This window comes from Sesamum indicum, linkage group LG10 (assembly GCF_000512975.1).
Source record: "Sesamum indicum cultivar Zhongzhi No. 13 linkage group LG10, S_indicum_v1.0, whole genome shotgun sequence".
Lineage (NCBI taxonomy): Eukaryota > Viridiplantae > Streptophyta > Magnoliopsida > Lamiales > Pedaliaceae > Sesamum > Sesamum indicum.
The window spans coordinates 13,090,888-13,104,378 of NC_026154.1; the positions used below are offsets into that span (position 1 = coordinate 13,090,888).

The following is a 13,491-nucleotide window of genomic DNA, read 5'->3' on the forward strand; positions in this document are numbered from 1 at the left end:
AAAAGAAAAAGGTAGTCAAGATCAATAAATTATATTTTTATGTTCACATTTCATATACTAGTCGTCGTGCATATGCACTTGGTCCCGCGAGTATAGAAAAAAAAAATTACGATATGAGATTAAAAGGAATTTTCAGAAAAAAAAAAAGGTGAGGTCAGATATGTAATTATAATTTTATTAAAAATATAGAATTTATAAGAAAAATAAACATGAAGAAATTTGCAGACAAAAAAAAATGGAGTAATGGGTGAGAAAAACTGTGAAATTATGAGATTATATATTAATTTTTTTTTAAAATTACTATTTTAATCAAATTTATTTTGAAGAAAATAAATAAATTTAATATGAATATTCAAAAATTGGTACGACAATAGGTTTTCTTTTATAATAGTATAGATGCTAGTTATTGGAGCACACTTGATGATATAATTTAATTTTTCTATTATTTGAATTAACTATATATAGAAAAGAAAATTTTAATTAAATAATGATTTATATTAATATTAAATGTGCATGAAAATTATATATTTATTGAAAAATTTAAAAAGATGGTCATTTTATACAATAATAAATATATTTGGAGGTATTTTAATCAATAATGTATACTTCATCAACAAATAATGATTACTCTGACTTTGTCGCACTAATAAATAGTATAAATTTTAGATATGTATATATCACAAAGATCACTCCTCTTAAATATTTAATTTAAAATACAAAAATGTATCAAGAATTTCCTGTACGACATTGTCAAGATGGACACTCATCATGGGATCAACGTTTGATTCATGTGTCTAAGAATTTTTACTTGGTAATAACTCTACAAGAAGTGGATTTATTTTTCTAAGTAGCTAAAGAAAAGAAAATTAGTAATATATATATGGAGATGGTGTGTGAGAAGAGGACTGTCCACTTGTCATAAACCCTTTTTAATTTGGGTAAAATTATATTTTTGATCTCATAAGTTAAGAAATCGACATATTTAATCCCACGTTCTTTGAAATTGCACACTTGGTCCTAAAATTAAAACTTTTTGACATATATAGTCCCAAATGATGTTTTCCGATAAAAAATTAATGGCACACGCACATGATGTAAGCGTGCTCGTTAATTAACGGGACTTTTTGAAGGGAAGCGTGGGACTAAATGAGTAATTTTAGAAAAGTATAGGATTAAATGTGTTGATCTCTCTAACCTACGGGACTAAAAGTATAATTTTGTCTATTTGAATGGTATGTTTCACTCTTATTTTAAGAAAGAAGATTGCAAGTCAGATAGATTTTCGAGCAAGAGGGAGCTCCTCAAGGGTTGAATGCCAGTGTTGAAGAGCTTGGTGTTAAGTAACAGTTCGCAATCTTGAATTCTATAGATTTAGTTCGATAAAAATGCAAGCAACCCCTTGTGATATCGCAAATGAACAAATTACTACTACAAGAAAACAGGGTATCAGAGATCAAAATTTAGAGACGGAAATAAATTTGTCTTTGATAAAGACGGATTTGGAGACCGAACTCTTTTTTTATGATAAATTATTAATAATTTTTATTTTAGAGATGGATTTATAATTTTGCTAAAATATATTATATTCCATCTCTATTTCCGTCTCTGATACTGTTAAATGATTGCTTAAAAATCGAGATGGCTGGGACTTGGTTATTTTTGTTTGTATTTTCGTAGCTAATTTTTTCTTTAATTTAGCCACGGAAATTTTCGTCTCTGATGGTGTAAATAGGAATTTTTTTTATTTATGAAAATATTAAAACACAAAAATAAGAATGCTTTTTATTTATGAAAATAATAATTCAGTTGTAATTATATGACATGATAATATATATATATTTGTATAATTATAGTGTATTATTTAATTTTAATTAATTACAATAAAACTAAAAGTAAACTTTTTATTAATTTTTTTTATTTTAATAAAAAACACACATTCCTCTTAATGTTTTTTCTCATCAGCAAAGATTTTGAGCTCAACTCGAGCTGAAAAATTCGAGCTCGAGTAGAGCTCAATTGTGTCTGTTCATAAGCTCGCGAGCTTTTTCTATTTTTTTTATATATTTTTATTTTTAAATGTTTTATATATTTTATTTTATATTTAATATTTGATCAATTTTATAATTAAAATTGATCATATATTATAATTATTAATCAATAACATACATTTTATTTTTGGATAATAATAGTGATGGTTGAATAATTTTAATTATTATTTTATTATATATATAATTAAATCAAAAATTTTAATCAATAATTACGATATCTTAAAATCTGGTTACTCGATTCACACCAAATTTAAATATATAAGACCGTGTCCATTAGATCATATCGGACGGCTTGATTTAAAATCACATGGCCTGATTCTACGATACACCGACTTGAATGATTATTCTTATCTTCTGAGTACGATATCTTGACATCCTTACACCCAATAAGTCTAAAACTTTACCAAGTGTATTTTTCTGTAAGTATGATCATATCTAACGGTCTGATTTGAATTTTGATGGTCCGATTAACTTATGTTGTTCAACAATGTAAGATGATAGTTACATCAATGTAATACTAACGTTTATAAATATATAAATTTACTACAGATTGTTAACATACATTAATCTCAGCTATAAAATATTTTTATATGTTATATATTATATATAAATAACTAATATATTTAATATTTATTTAATTTATATAAAATATATGTTATATATTATATATAAATAACTAATATATTTAATATTTATTTAATTTATATAAAATAAATTATAACAGTAAATATATATATATATATATAAATAACTAAAACAATCCAATTGACTACTTTGACTCCTTAAAAGAACCCAATAGTAGTACATGTGAAATGCACTTCTTGTTGGGAGAAATTGTTGAAGCCTGACATGTAATTATCTCACCGATTTTGTAGAATGCATGTTCTGCATATCCTCTAGGTGTGGGAGAAATTCGAATGCTTTCAAAGTGTTTTTTAAAATGCCTAATTGAACTTGCCCTATGTTTTTCTCGTTCAAATATTTATTTTTTTTACTGAAATATGCTGAAAATTGAAAGACTTGGTTGATTGACATGCGAAACTTTTGTAATTTGTTAAGTTGTCGTCGTCGGTTTTCTCAATTTGTATGAAATCTTATACTTAAATCAACTATTATGCATTTTGTATATAGGGGAAGAATGTCGACGATTTTTCTGCTTTGTTTAGCATTATTTGACTGACAAAATGGTAAATTAAAAATAACCTAAAATGATTCATCGATTTTGTACATTTGATGGGTATACCCCTTAATGAAAAAATAAATAGCGATTTACCTCATTGTATTTTTAAAAATACAATAAGTTACCCCCTATAATTTTTAAAATAAAGCAATTTACCTCTCTATATAAGTTCGTCTAGTATTTGTTTGTTTAGAATTTCTTCTTAAAATATTCAAAATTTTCTAAAAAATATTTTATGTAAAGTACAAGCAATATTTGTAACTATGTAAACTATAAACGAATTGGAAAATTGAAGTTTCTTTTTTCATTTAAAAAAAGGAATTAATTTAAACATTAAAAATAGTTAAATAATTTAATTTATTTTTTTATATCATTTTCTTTTTTAAGACTTCACGTTGGATACAAATTTAATTTTATTAGTATAACGATATTTTAAAAATTACAACTATTAGTACACTTTATGAACATGATGTCATTTTAAGCATTCAAAGATGAAGAACTTTTCTGAAAAAACCAATACATAAAAAATATAAGTAAACGTGAACTAAAACGATTATATAAATTTTCGATAATTACACTTTAGGTCCCATAGATCAGGAGTAGACACATTCCATCCCATATTTTTATCAGATTACACATTTAGTCCCACGTATGCTTCCCTGTCGTTAGTTTTTTTTTATGGTAAACGTCATCTAGGACCAAATATGTTAAAAATTTTCAATTATGGGACTAAATGTGCAATTTAATAAAGCGTGGGACTTCCTTAATCCATAAGATCAAAAGTGTAATTTTGCCCTTTAATTTGTATAGTACTACTACCACTAATATAATTTTGAATTTTTAAAATAATTAATTATCAGGATTAAAAGATAAAAATTCGTGTCCAATACTAATAAATCATGAATATTGCATAACTACTATTAATTATTTTTTTGCAAACGAGGCCAAAATATTAACCATAACTAAAAAAATATAGAAAATTATTTATAGGTTATTCTTTAACCATGACAAATATTATTAATTAAATCATAATTAAAATTTAAGTTTTTGCATTGGTTAAACTGTGATAAAAAAATAATAATTTGATTTTGAAAAATGTTCAGTTCTCCAACTTTGTAAATACATAATATTGTGCACCAATTATAATTCGTATCTTGCAATTTAATTAATTCTATAACTCATTGGAAGAAATTTACATTTAATCATAACTAATTATTATAATTAAAAATAACTAAGCATAGTTAATAGTGATCATTAATTACGGCTACACAATAGTTGTTGATCATGATTTTTGTTAATGTGGCTAAAATATTTATCAGGACAAAAACATAAGCCATAGCAAATTTCTATGGTGGATAATTTAAAATTTTGCACCGAACCACGATTAAAAATAATTAAAGTAAATTATACTCTCACAGGGTTTCTCATAATATAAATATCCATATTGTTTGGAAATCAATACCTCCCTAATTTTAATAGCCGTCTGAAAACTATCCCAGTTCATTAGTATCTTTTAGGTTTTTATTCATTTTTTTTGTGAACTAATCAAAATGCACTTGCGAACTATGAATTATAATTTTATTTATTTTTAAAAAATAAATTTATTTATGAATTAAGTTGATAATTTTTTTTATAATTTTTAGATCCACATTGTCTGACTTTTTATATGTTTTTTTAATCTTTTTCAAAAAAAAAAAAAATATTTACAAGGGCAAAGTTGAAAATTTCAAACCTTCATCCATAGATTACATTATTCAATCAAACATTAGAGGGGTATTCGTATTTTCTAAACAACGACGAAAGTTATATTAATAATAAATTTTCTTCTAGTAAATTCAACATGTATGACTGGTTTTAAATACTGTCCAATCGATATGAACTCGTATCATAACACATTTCAAAAGCAATGAAACTATAAATTAATTAGGAAGCTGAGATCATTAAAAAAAAAAAAAAGATTTCTTGACCCGAAAAAAGTGCGATTTGTAACTTTTAATCCACACAAAATAAAATATCTGACAACGAACGATAACAATAACAATTATATACTATTCATTAGTATGTGATAATTATATCAAATCAACACATGCTATTAAAGTAGAACTACACCTATTATTAAAGTATAATAACATTTAAGTACGTTCGTGGAGTTTGAACCCATTAGCCTTATAATTATAGAGCCTCAACTTCGCCAATTGAGCTAGATATTATCGACTGGATGTATTTTTCTTCTGAAATGTTGTTTCTTTGTAAGTTTAGGGGAAAGGAAATAGAATGGGCTTCTTAAAATATTGATTTTAGTCGAGGTTACGACGAGGTATTGGGTCTGTGGTGGCCTATTAGGTATATGATGGTCCAAGCTGTATATGTGATACACTGATGACACCAAGTTGCACGTGGGGTCGACTGATGACCATCAACTAGAGTTGCCTTGAAACATCAAGTTAGACTTATTGGGTTAACCTCTTGAACATTTATATAGTAACATTGTGGTAAAGAATGTAGTCCACGCTGTGATGGCCCTTAGATGCTTTAGCATCAATGATTATGATAATGGATTCTCAAATCGATCGGACTGGGTCCAATCATTACAATTCCAAACTGATGTAGACAAGCATCACGCGTTCATTGCAGACAAGAAGCTTGTAAGTCCCAAGGCCTCATTTTTCTAGCAAAGCGTATTTTCAAAACAAAATTATGAGGCTTGTACGAAATCAGAACAGACAATACCTCACACAACAGTGTATCGATAAAATTGTAAGTTACGTCACATATTATTACTTTTATAAACAATAAATAAAATTAATTTCAGCTTTCATCTAAAATTTAGTTGTGGGCTTTGAGGGACTATATATTTTCCATAACAATTTGCATACAAATTACACTATACATATATGTTGGTACTTTCAAATTCTTGATATGGAAAAATGAAATGAACTTGTTAAGTTATCATCCCTAGCAACTTTTATTTGAAATGGGTCTGATTATTTGAAATGTCAAGACCCTATTTTGCCAAGTAAAGATCAATTATGATCACAGTGTTTCGATCCGTTTTTTGAGTGGTTTGTTGTGTTCTATAAAGAGAAAGAGATAATCTAGACGTGTTTTTGTCTGAAAACCAATGATAAGGTGGTGGTTGATATAAAGACTTCTGATAATCTTCAAACACTTGGATTTAGATTTGGCGGCATTTATAAAATTTGTTGTGTTTTATGGAGATAGAGAGAGAAAAATAAAAATAAATAAATAAACGTGTGTTAGAGATAGTATGTATGTTTAGATTTAGAAATTTTAGAAAAATAAATTTATTTTGACAGTGAAAATAGCTGTAAAAATTTTTATTTCGTCTCTTCTTTTTAAAAAAATATTGTTGTAATTTATATTAATAGATTTATAGAAATATATTTGTATATTTATTTAATGTATAGAAAAATATGCATTAGTTATTTATAAATATTTATTTAATTATTAACGATTTGATAATAAGAAACGTTAGAAGAGCGAAGAGAAAACACTCTCTCTGTCTGTCTCTCTCTCTCTCTCTCACATTCCAGCAAAGAGCAACAGTATACAAAACCTAAAATCTCTTGCTTGGGCACATCCCGCGAGTTCCGGCGTCGGCACCGGCTGACCTCAGAGCTTCTTCGCCACTCCGGCAAACCTCCAAGCTCACTTCGTCGTCTGCACCGGCCACCCTACGCATTTTTCAGGTGTTTTTCCTGATTCTTCTCACTACAATGACTGCTTCCATTTCGCTTTTGCATGTGCATATACGCATTTAGATTGGATCTTGTGAAGGTTCTGCTAGGGATTATAACTATGAGATTCTATTATTGTGGTTTGAGAGTGAATATATTCATGGCTATTTGTAATTCGGAAATTGTTGGTGGACGAGAAATAAATTAGGGTGTAAATTGCCATTATTGTCTTTAAAAGATGAGTCGAGCCGGCTCACGAGTTTTGAGCTCGAGTCGAGCCAGCTCGAGTTCGAGCTCAGTTTTAGTTGTTCACTAGCTCGTGATTTTTTTTTATATATATATTTTTATTTTTGAATTTTTTATATATTTAATTTTATATTTAATGTTTGATCAGTTTTATAATCTAAATTGATGTTATTACTTTTATGATCCGTTTTAATAGGTTCGTTTTCTAATTAGAGTTGGTTCCATGAAATTGGTTCTTGAAAGGTTATTGTGAAGAGATGCATGCATTCCAGGCCGAACTCTATCCAGTTCCAAAAATGGAGGCCCTACAGTTGTCCATACTCTTTTCCATTGATCATTTGGTGTCTTACTTGCGACCACAAATGAAGTGACTGTAGTAGAAATGAGGAAATTTCTGTAAAGTCAAAAAAATAAATGGTATGGTAATTTTGTGATTTCTTGAAGTTCATTAAAAGGTAAAAGACATATTAGTGTTCAAAACTAGAGTACATCTTCCCCTTTTGCTACTTTTAAATGATTGCCTGCTGGAGTTGGTTGAGTCCTTCTACTGCATAATGCTTTGTATGATACATTGCAGCAACTGCAATAATGTACCTGCTTCCTATAATGCATGTGACCTTACTCAAGTAATTTCATGTGCTGGCTAACTTAAATTTGCTTACTATCTTGGTTTCTTCTTTGCATGCAATCTCTGTTGGTGGCTTTATCTGTTCTTGATTTCTATCACCTACTTTAATCGTTACGAAATGTCATTGGACTACATCGAAGACACCACCTTTCAGCTTATGGTTGTATGTTCCAAGTTATCGTCATAGTTATACAACAATGCAAATGTTTTTTCTTGTTCAATTTATAGCATAGCTGCTGCAATTGATCATTATATTGTGGGTTCTGATTGTTCAGTCTGCGTTATTCTCATAGTTATACTAAAATGGAGATAATGTTTTTATGCAGGTTGTAGCATTGCTATTGCCAAATAGGCCATCGTTTCCTCGATCTACATGCCAATATATTCTCCACTGAATTTGGCCAAATTAGGCCTTGCTACCCTGTCGCATTCTGGACGTGATGCCTTGGCTTCCATGTACTGCCTCCAGCGATTTAGCTTTCTGCCACCCCCCTTTCTCCACGGGCTTGTGATGCACTGCCCTTTTGTTTCAGGCCCAGATTTCGAATCCCTAATTTCATCCCTCATCTCCAATCACAAATGGTCTCAACTCAAATCCATTACTGAATCTTCCAATCCCACCGATTTTCTTCACCAGCTCTTCCACTTCAAGCACTTCAACTCTGACCTTATTCTATCCTACTTCAAATGGTCGCAACATGCTTTCCAGGTGACGCACTCCATTGAAAGCTATGTCAAACTCTTTATTTTACTAGCGAATGTCAGAAAATACCCCAAGATTCGATCTCTATTGCATGTATTTGTGAAACAAGGAGAATCCATCTCCGTTTCGACGTTTTGTCACGCCCTTTTGACACTTAGTGACAATTCATGTGCTTGCAATGTTGTTTTTGATATGTTAATATCGGCTTGTGTGGACACTGGGAAGCCTGAGTTAGCATTGGAGTGTTTTAGGCGGGCTGGAGATTATGGGTTTAAGTTGTCGGTGGTTTCTTGTAACTCATTGTTGAGTGCTTTGGTGAAGGAGGGTAGAATAGGAAATGTGGAGTTTGTGTATAAGGAGATGATTAGGAGGAAGGTTGAGTTTAACTTGATCACGTTTAATACGGTGATTAATGGGTTGTGTAAGGCGGGGAGGTTGAACAAGGCGGGTGACATAGTGGAGGATATGAAGGTTTACGGGATAATGCCAAGTGTTGTAACTTATAATGCTTTGATTGATGGGTACTGTAAGAGGGGTGGGCCCAGCAGAATGTATAAAGCTGATGCACTGTTGAAGGAGATGGTGAAGAGTGGGGTCTTCCCAAATGTAATCACATATAACATTCTAATTGATGGTTTTTGCAAGGATGGTAATGTCGCTGCAAGTATTAGGCTGTTCGAGGAAATGAAAGTGCATGGTCTCAGACCCGGTGTGATCACATATAATACATTGATCAATGGATTATGTTCTGACGGAAAAATTGATGAAGCAATGAGGTTGAGGGATGAAATGTTGGAAATGGGTTTGGAGCCAAATATTGTTACTTATAATGCATTTATCAATGGGTTTTCGAAGAAGAAAATGCTGAAGGAAGCTAAGGAACTGTTTGATGATATTGTGAAGAAAGGGATTGCTGTTAATGTAGTGGCATTTAATACTTTGATTAATGCATATTGTAAAATAGGCCAATTGGAAGAAGCACTAGCTCTATGCAATCTAATGCCGGAAAAAATGGTTTCTCCCAATGTTTCAACGTACAATTGTCTAATTGGTGCTTATTATCATGTTGGAGATATTGAAGCTGCAAACAAAATTCTAGGTGAAATGGAGGAGAAGGGTTTAAAGGCTGATGTTGTGACCTACAACATAAGGATAAATGCAATGTGCAGGAGAGGCGAAACTAGGAAGGCTGTTAGATGTCTCGATGAAATGTGTCGAAAGGGATTAAATCCGAGTCACATTACCTACAATGCTCTGGTGGCTGGTTATTGCCAACAAGGAAACCCCAGGGCAGCTTTGACTGTGAAGAAAAGAATGGAGAAAGAAGGAAAGAGACCAAATGTTGTGACATACAACGTATTGATTAAAGGTTTTTGTGGGTGCGGCAAGCTTGAAGAAGCAAACAAATTTCTGAATGAGATGTTGGAGAAAGGTCTTATACCTAATCGGATAACCTATGACATTATTAAGGAGGAAATGATGGAAAAGGGATTTGCCCCGGACATAGATGGTCATCTTTATAATGACTTGGCTAAATTTTAATGAAGGCTGGCTGCAATCCTTCCTTTCTTTTTCATTCACCTGCAGGGTTTTGGCAGAAGGATAAGTTGTATCACTACTATTCCTCTTTGCCTCATGTATGTGGTTGGAATCATGGAAGGCTTTCTTTTCAAACTTCAAAAGTGTCACCAGATCACCGGCCAAATCATTGAATTGGTATATTTCTTTCCATTTTGTTTCTTCTTCTCTTGCCCCACTTTTCGTTTGATGTATAGATGTTATCTAGGAATTTGGCAATTTACTGTCTTTCTTATTCTTTCTAATTTAGGGTTGTTGAGGAGATATCATGTTCAGAAATTTGGTGTGCTTAGCGTGCGCTGTTCCATAAGAGAAGAAAAGTGAGTACTACATCCTTTATGTGGAGTTGATTGACATTGTTTGCATTTTCCTTTCTTTGTAAAACTTTCTTTCTCCTTTTATCACTTGATCATCATCTTCTGTGAGGCCTTCAGGTGAAAAGCTTAAGGGTTTTCTTGTGTCTTGCCAATTGATGCTCATCATAACTTTTGGAATGTTCAAAGTTTGAGTTTGACCATATATGGGATTTGTTTAACCAAAAGAGAAAAACACGAGGCTGGCATGCTATTTATGAACAGTCTTTGTGCCTTGACTTTTGACCATTGTCCTAATTAACTGATTGAAAGTCTCGCCATGGATATACCTTATTGCCCAGGGTTCGCGTTTCTTGTGAAGACGGGAGATGGTGAAGACTTTTTGTTTCCATGGTGGCAGAATTTGACTTATGGTCTTGGTCAATGAAATTGACTACATGCTGCCCGTTTATGCAATCACATGCTACCTGTTTATCCAATCACTAGAGAGAGACTTTTTGAGGATGCTTCAGGTGGTAATATTATTGAACATAAGGACCTTTATACTTCTAAGGTGGTCAAGGATTCCTATATGTGAGAACCAACTTGGAGTAGTGTTTCTGATGAGCCCAACAATTATGATATGCAAGCTCATCAGAGCTTTGGTGTGCATGAAGAATAGCCAGGTCATATTAAATTGTTTGTATGTTTGTCTAAACCACATAATGGAATGGAAATGTGAATCTGTATTCTGCTTTGAGCATCATAAGATGCCTTCTTGTTTATGTAACTTTCCATTTATATTAGAAGTCATGTTTCTTCATATGATAAATGAGATTGCAACCCCTAAATACGTTACAATATCCTGATCACATTACTTTTTTGCTGTCAGAATTAAAGATAATAAGTTGCTCTAAAATTAGTAAAATCATTAGTAGGTGTTTAAGAGAAAACAGTTATATATACATAATTTTAGTTAATGATAGAGTTTGTCTGCATATGCTCATGAAGAAAGAGTGAATAAGTTTACTAGTTTAAGTATGCTTACTGGTGTTTGTGTGTGGTCGATTTGGCTGATCGAACATAATGGAGCTGTTAGACAAGTCAAAAATGACTTCAATGCAGCAGTAGCTGATTATATATTAAGTTACGTGCTTAACAAGTGAATCTTGATCTGATCTCTTATTTAACATGTGAACTTGGACCAGGGGATAGGAGATGCAGATTACTCTGAGTACAAGTTTTAGCCTGGTAACTTCTAGATTTTGCAACCGAAAAAATGTAATTAGATATTTTAGAAGTTTAATTTTTGAATACTCATAGGAACTATGTTGGTTTGTGACTATACCTTCGTATTCTCAAGGATAACTATTATGTTTATTAAGTGTCTCAATGGTTCTTATTGGATGCAACATTATTGCCTAAGGAAGCTTTTTCAGCAGGTATAAACGAGTTTGAGATTGACATGCCTTTTACCTAGTTTCTGCTTTTTGTGAGAATAGCAGAGTCCCTGGATTGATGCAGAAACTTGTCAGAAGCCGACAATTCAACAAATGAGGTAAAGTGGGTGCGTGGTTATGGCATAGAACCGTACTAATTATACTTTTATACTGGCTAATATATTAGTGAAAATTTGAAATGTTTGTCATAGTTCCAGGGTTGTTTTTTGAGGTCCACAGAGGCCAATTCAGCAACTTTAGATTTCTTTTTGCTATAAGAAAGCTGAATTACTTGGCTCATAGATTTCTTTTTGCCATAAGAAAGCAACTTTATTGTTATTCATGTAAATAAATTACTTTTGTCTTAATTAAATGATCTTTTTCTTTCTTTTTCTTTTTGGGTATTTGCAAATGTCATGGTTATCCTCTTCAGATTGCAAAAGCTAGTAATGCATCAATTAAAAGAGGTTCCATCTCAGGGGCAAGGGCACTCACAGGGTATCTAATATTAAGAAATTATTATTGAATAAAAACCGCTATATGTAAAATGGAAGAAATTACAGTCAAATCACTGGATTGAATTTTGAACTTCACTTTTGAAGAATTCACATTGTTCCAAGTATGATTTGTACCTCGACACTATGAGGTATACTAATTTAGACAAGAAAAACATGGAGGAATTTCCAGTTTAATTTGTGACTTGCGATGTTCCTAATCTTCATGATGTTAATACTTACGAACATCTAATTGAAATTGGAATTTATGACTTGCGTATTCACGAAGAAAAATGTGATGAACATGTTTTAGAATTATGTACATTGCACTAGGCGGGTGACCTTTTTGTAGAATAGTATCTTGTGAATTGTGATTATTTTTCAGTTCTTAGAGCTTTTAAGATACTTTTGAAATTTATAATAAGCCATTATATTCTTTTAAAATCATTTACTAATTTCTAAACTTGTTTAGACAAAATAGTCCTAAGATTTTTCCTTTGTTGGTTATATAGTGAAGTAAAATAATTGCTTTGTCATATTCCTGCAAGATGGTATTCAACAACTTATATGTTAAAATATAACTTTGATGAATGGAGATAGAGAACTCAAAATAATATGAAAGATGTACAGATGTAGGCTCTTCTTGGAAGAATTTAAGGAGGCCAAAAACTTACTTTAAAATCTTACAAGTGCATTTAACTTGGTCGAGTAAGTGAGAACCTTACTATCAATCACAAATGAAAAATACAGTAAAAAGTTTAAGCTACTGCTTATTCAAGTAAATTATCAGATATGAGATAACAGGTATTGAATGTAGTTATCTGAAAATGAGAGATTGACAAACAAATGAAAAGAAAAGAAAGGAAACATTAGTAATGTGGTTTCGAAAAATAAACTTTCAGTTAGCTAAAACATAGAGATATGATGGAAAAGAGAGACGACCTCAAAAGATCCTTATTCAGTCAAACCTGATTAAGCAATTGTAGTATATCACTTTTCTAATGACTCTTAACTACAGATCTCCTTGTCATAGGCACTAAGTTGACTCCCAAATCATAAATATACTTGTTTGAGTTATGAATGAAAAAAGGAATTCTTCTAAATAAACTGGTGCTGAATGGACTTTGTAGTTGTAATGGTACCATGCTGTCATGCATTTCCATAAGGTGGCGTCATTACAGTCA

At 31.1% G+C, this 13,491-nt stretch overlaps 1 protein-coding gene across 2 annotated transcripts; it reads left to right on the forward strand.

The window, feature by feature from the left end:
• On the forward strand, nucleotides 6,726-12,201 carry LOC105172428 (pentatricopeptide repeat-containing protein At1g09820). 2 transcript variants are annotated; one of them, XM_011093843.2, is made up of 5 exons: nucleotides 6,726-6,938; nucleotides 7,416-7,589; nucleotides 8,127-10,219; nucleotides 10,332-10,401; nucleotides 10,737-12,201. In XM_011093843.2, the coding sequence occupies exon 3, from the start codon at nucleotides 8,174-8,176 to the stop codon at nucleotides 10,043-10,045; it is 1,872 nt and encodes a 623-aa protein (XP_011092145.1). In that variant the 5' UTR covers nucleotides 6,726-6,938; nucleotides 7,416-7,589; nucleotides 8,127-8,173; the 3' UTR covers nucleotides 10,046-10,219; nucleotides 10,332-10,401; nucleotides 10,737-12,201. The 2 variants fall into 2 exon arrangements, with proteins under 2 accessions (XP_011092145.1, XP_011092144.1); XM_011093842.2 differs by lacking the exon at nucleotides 7,416-7,589.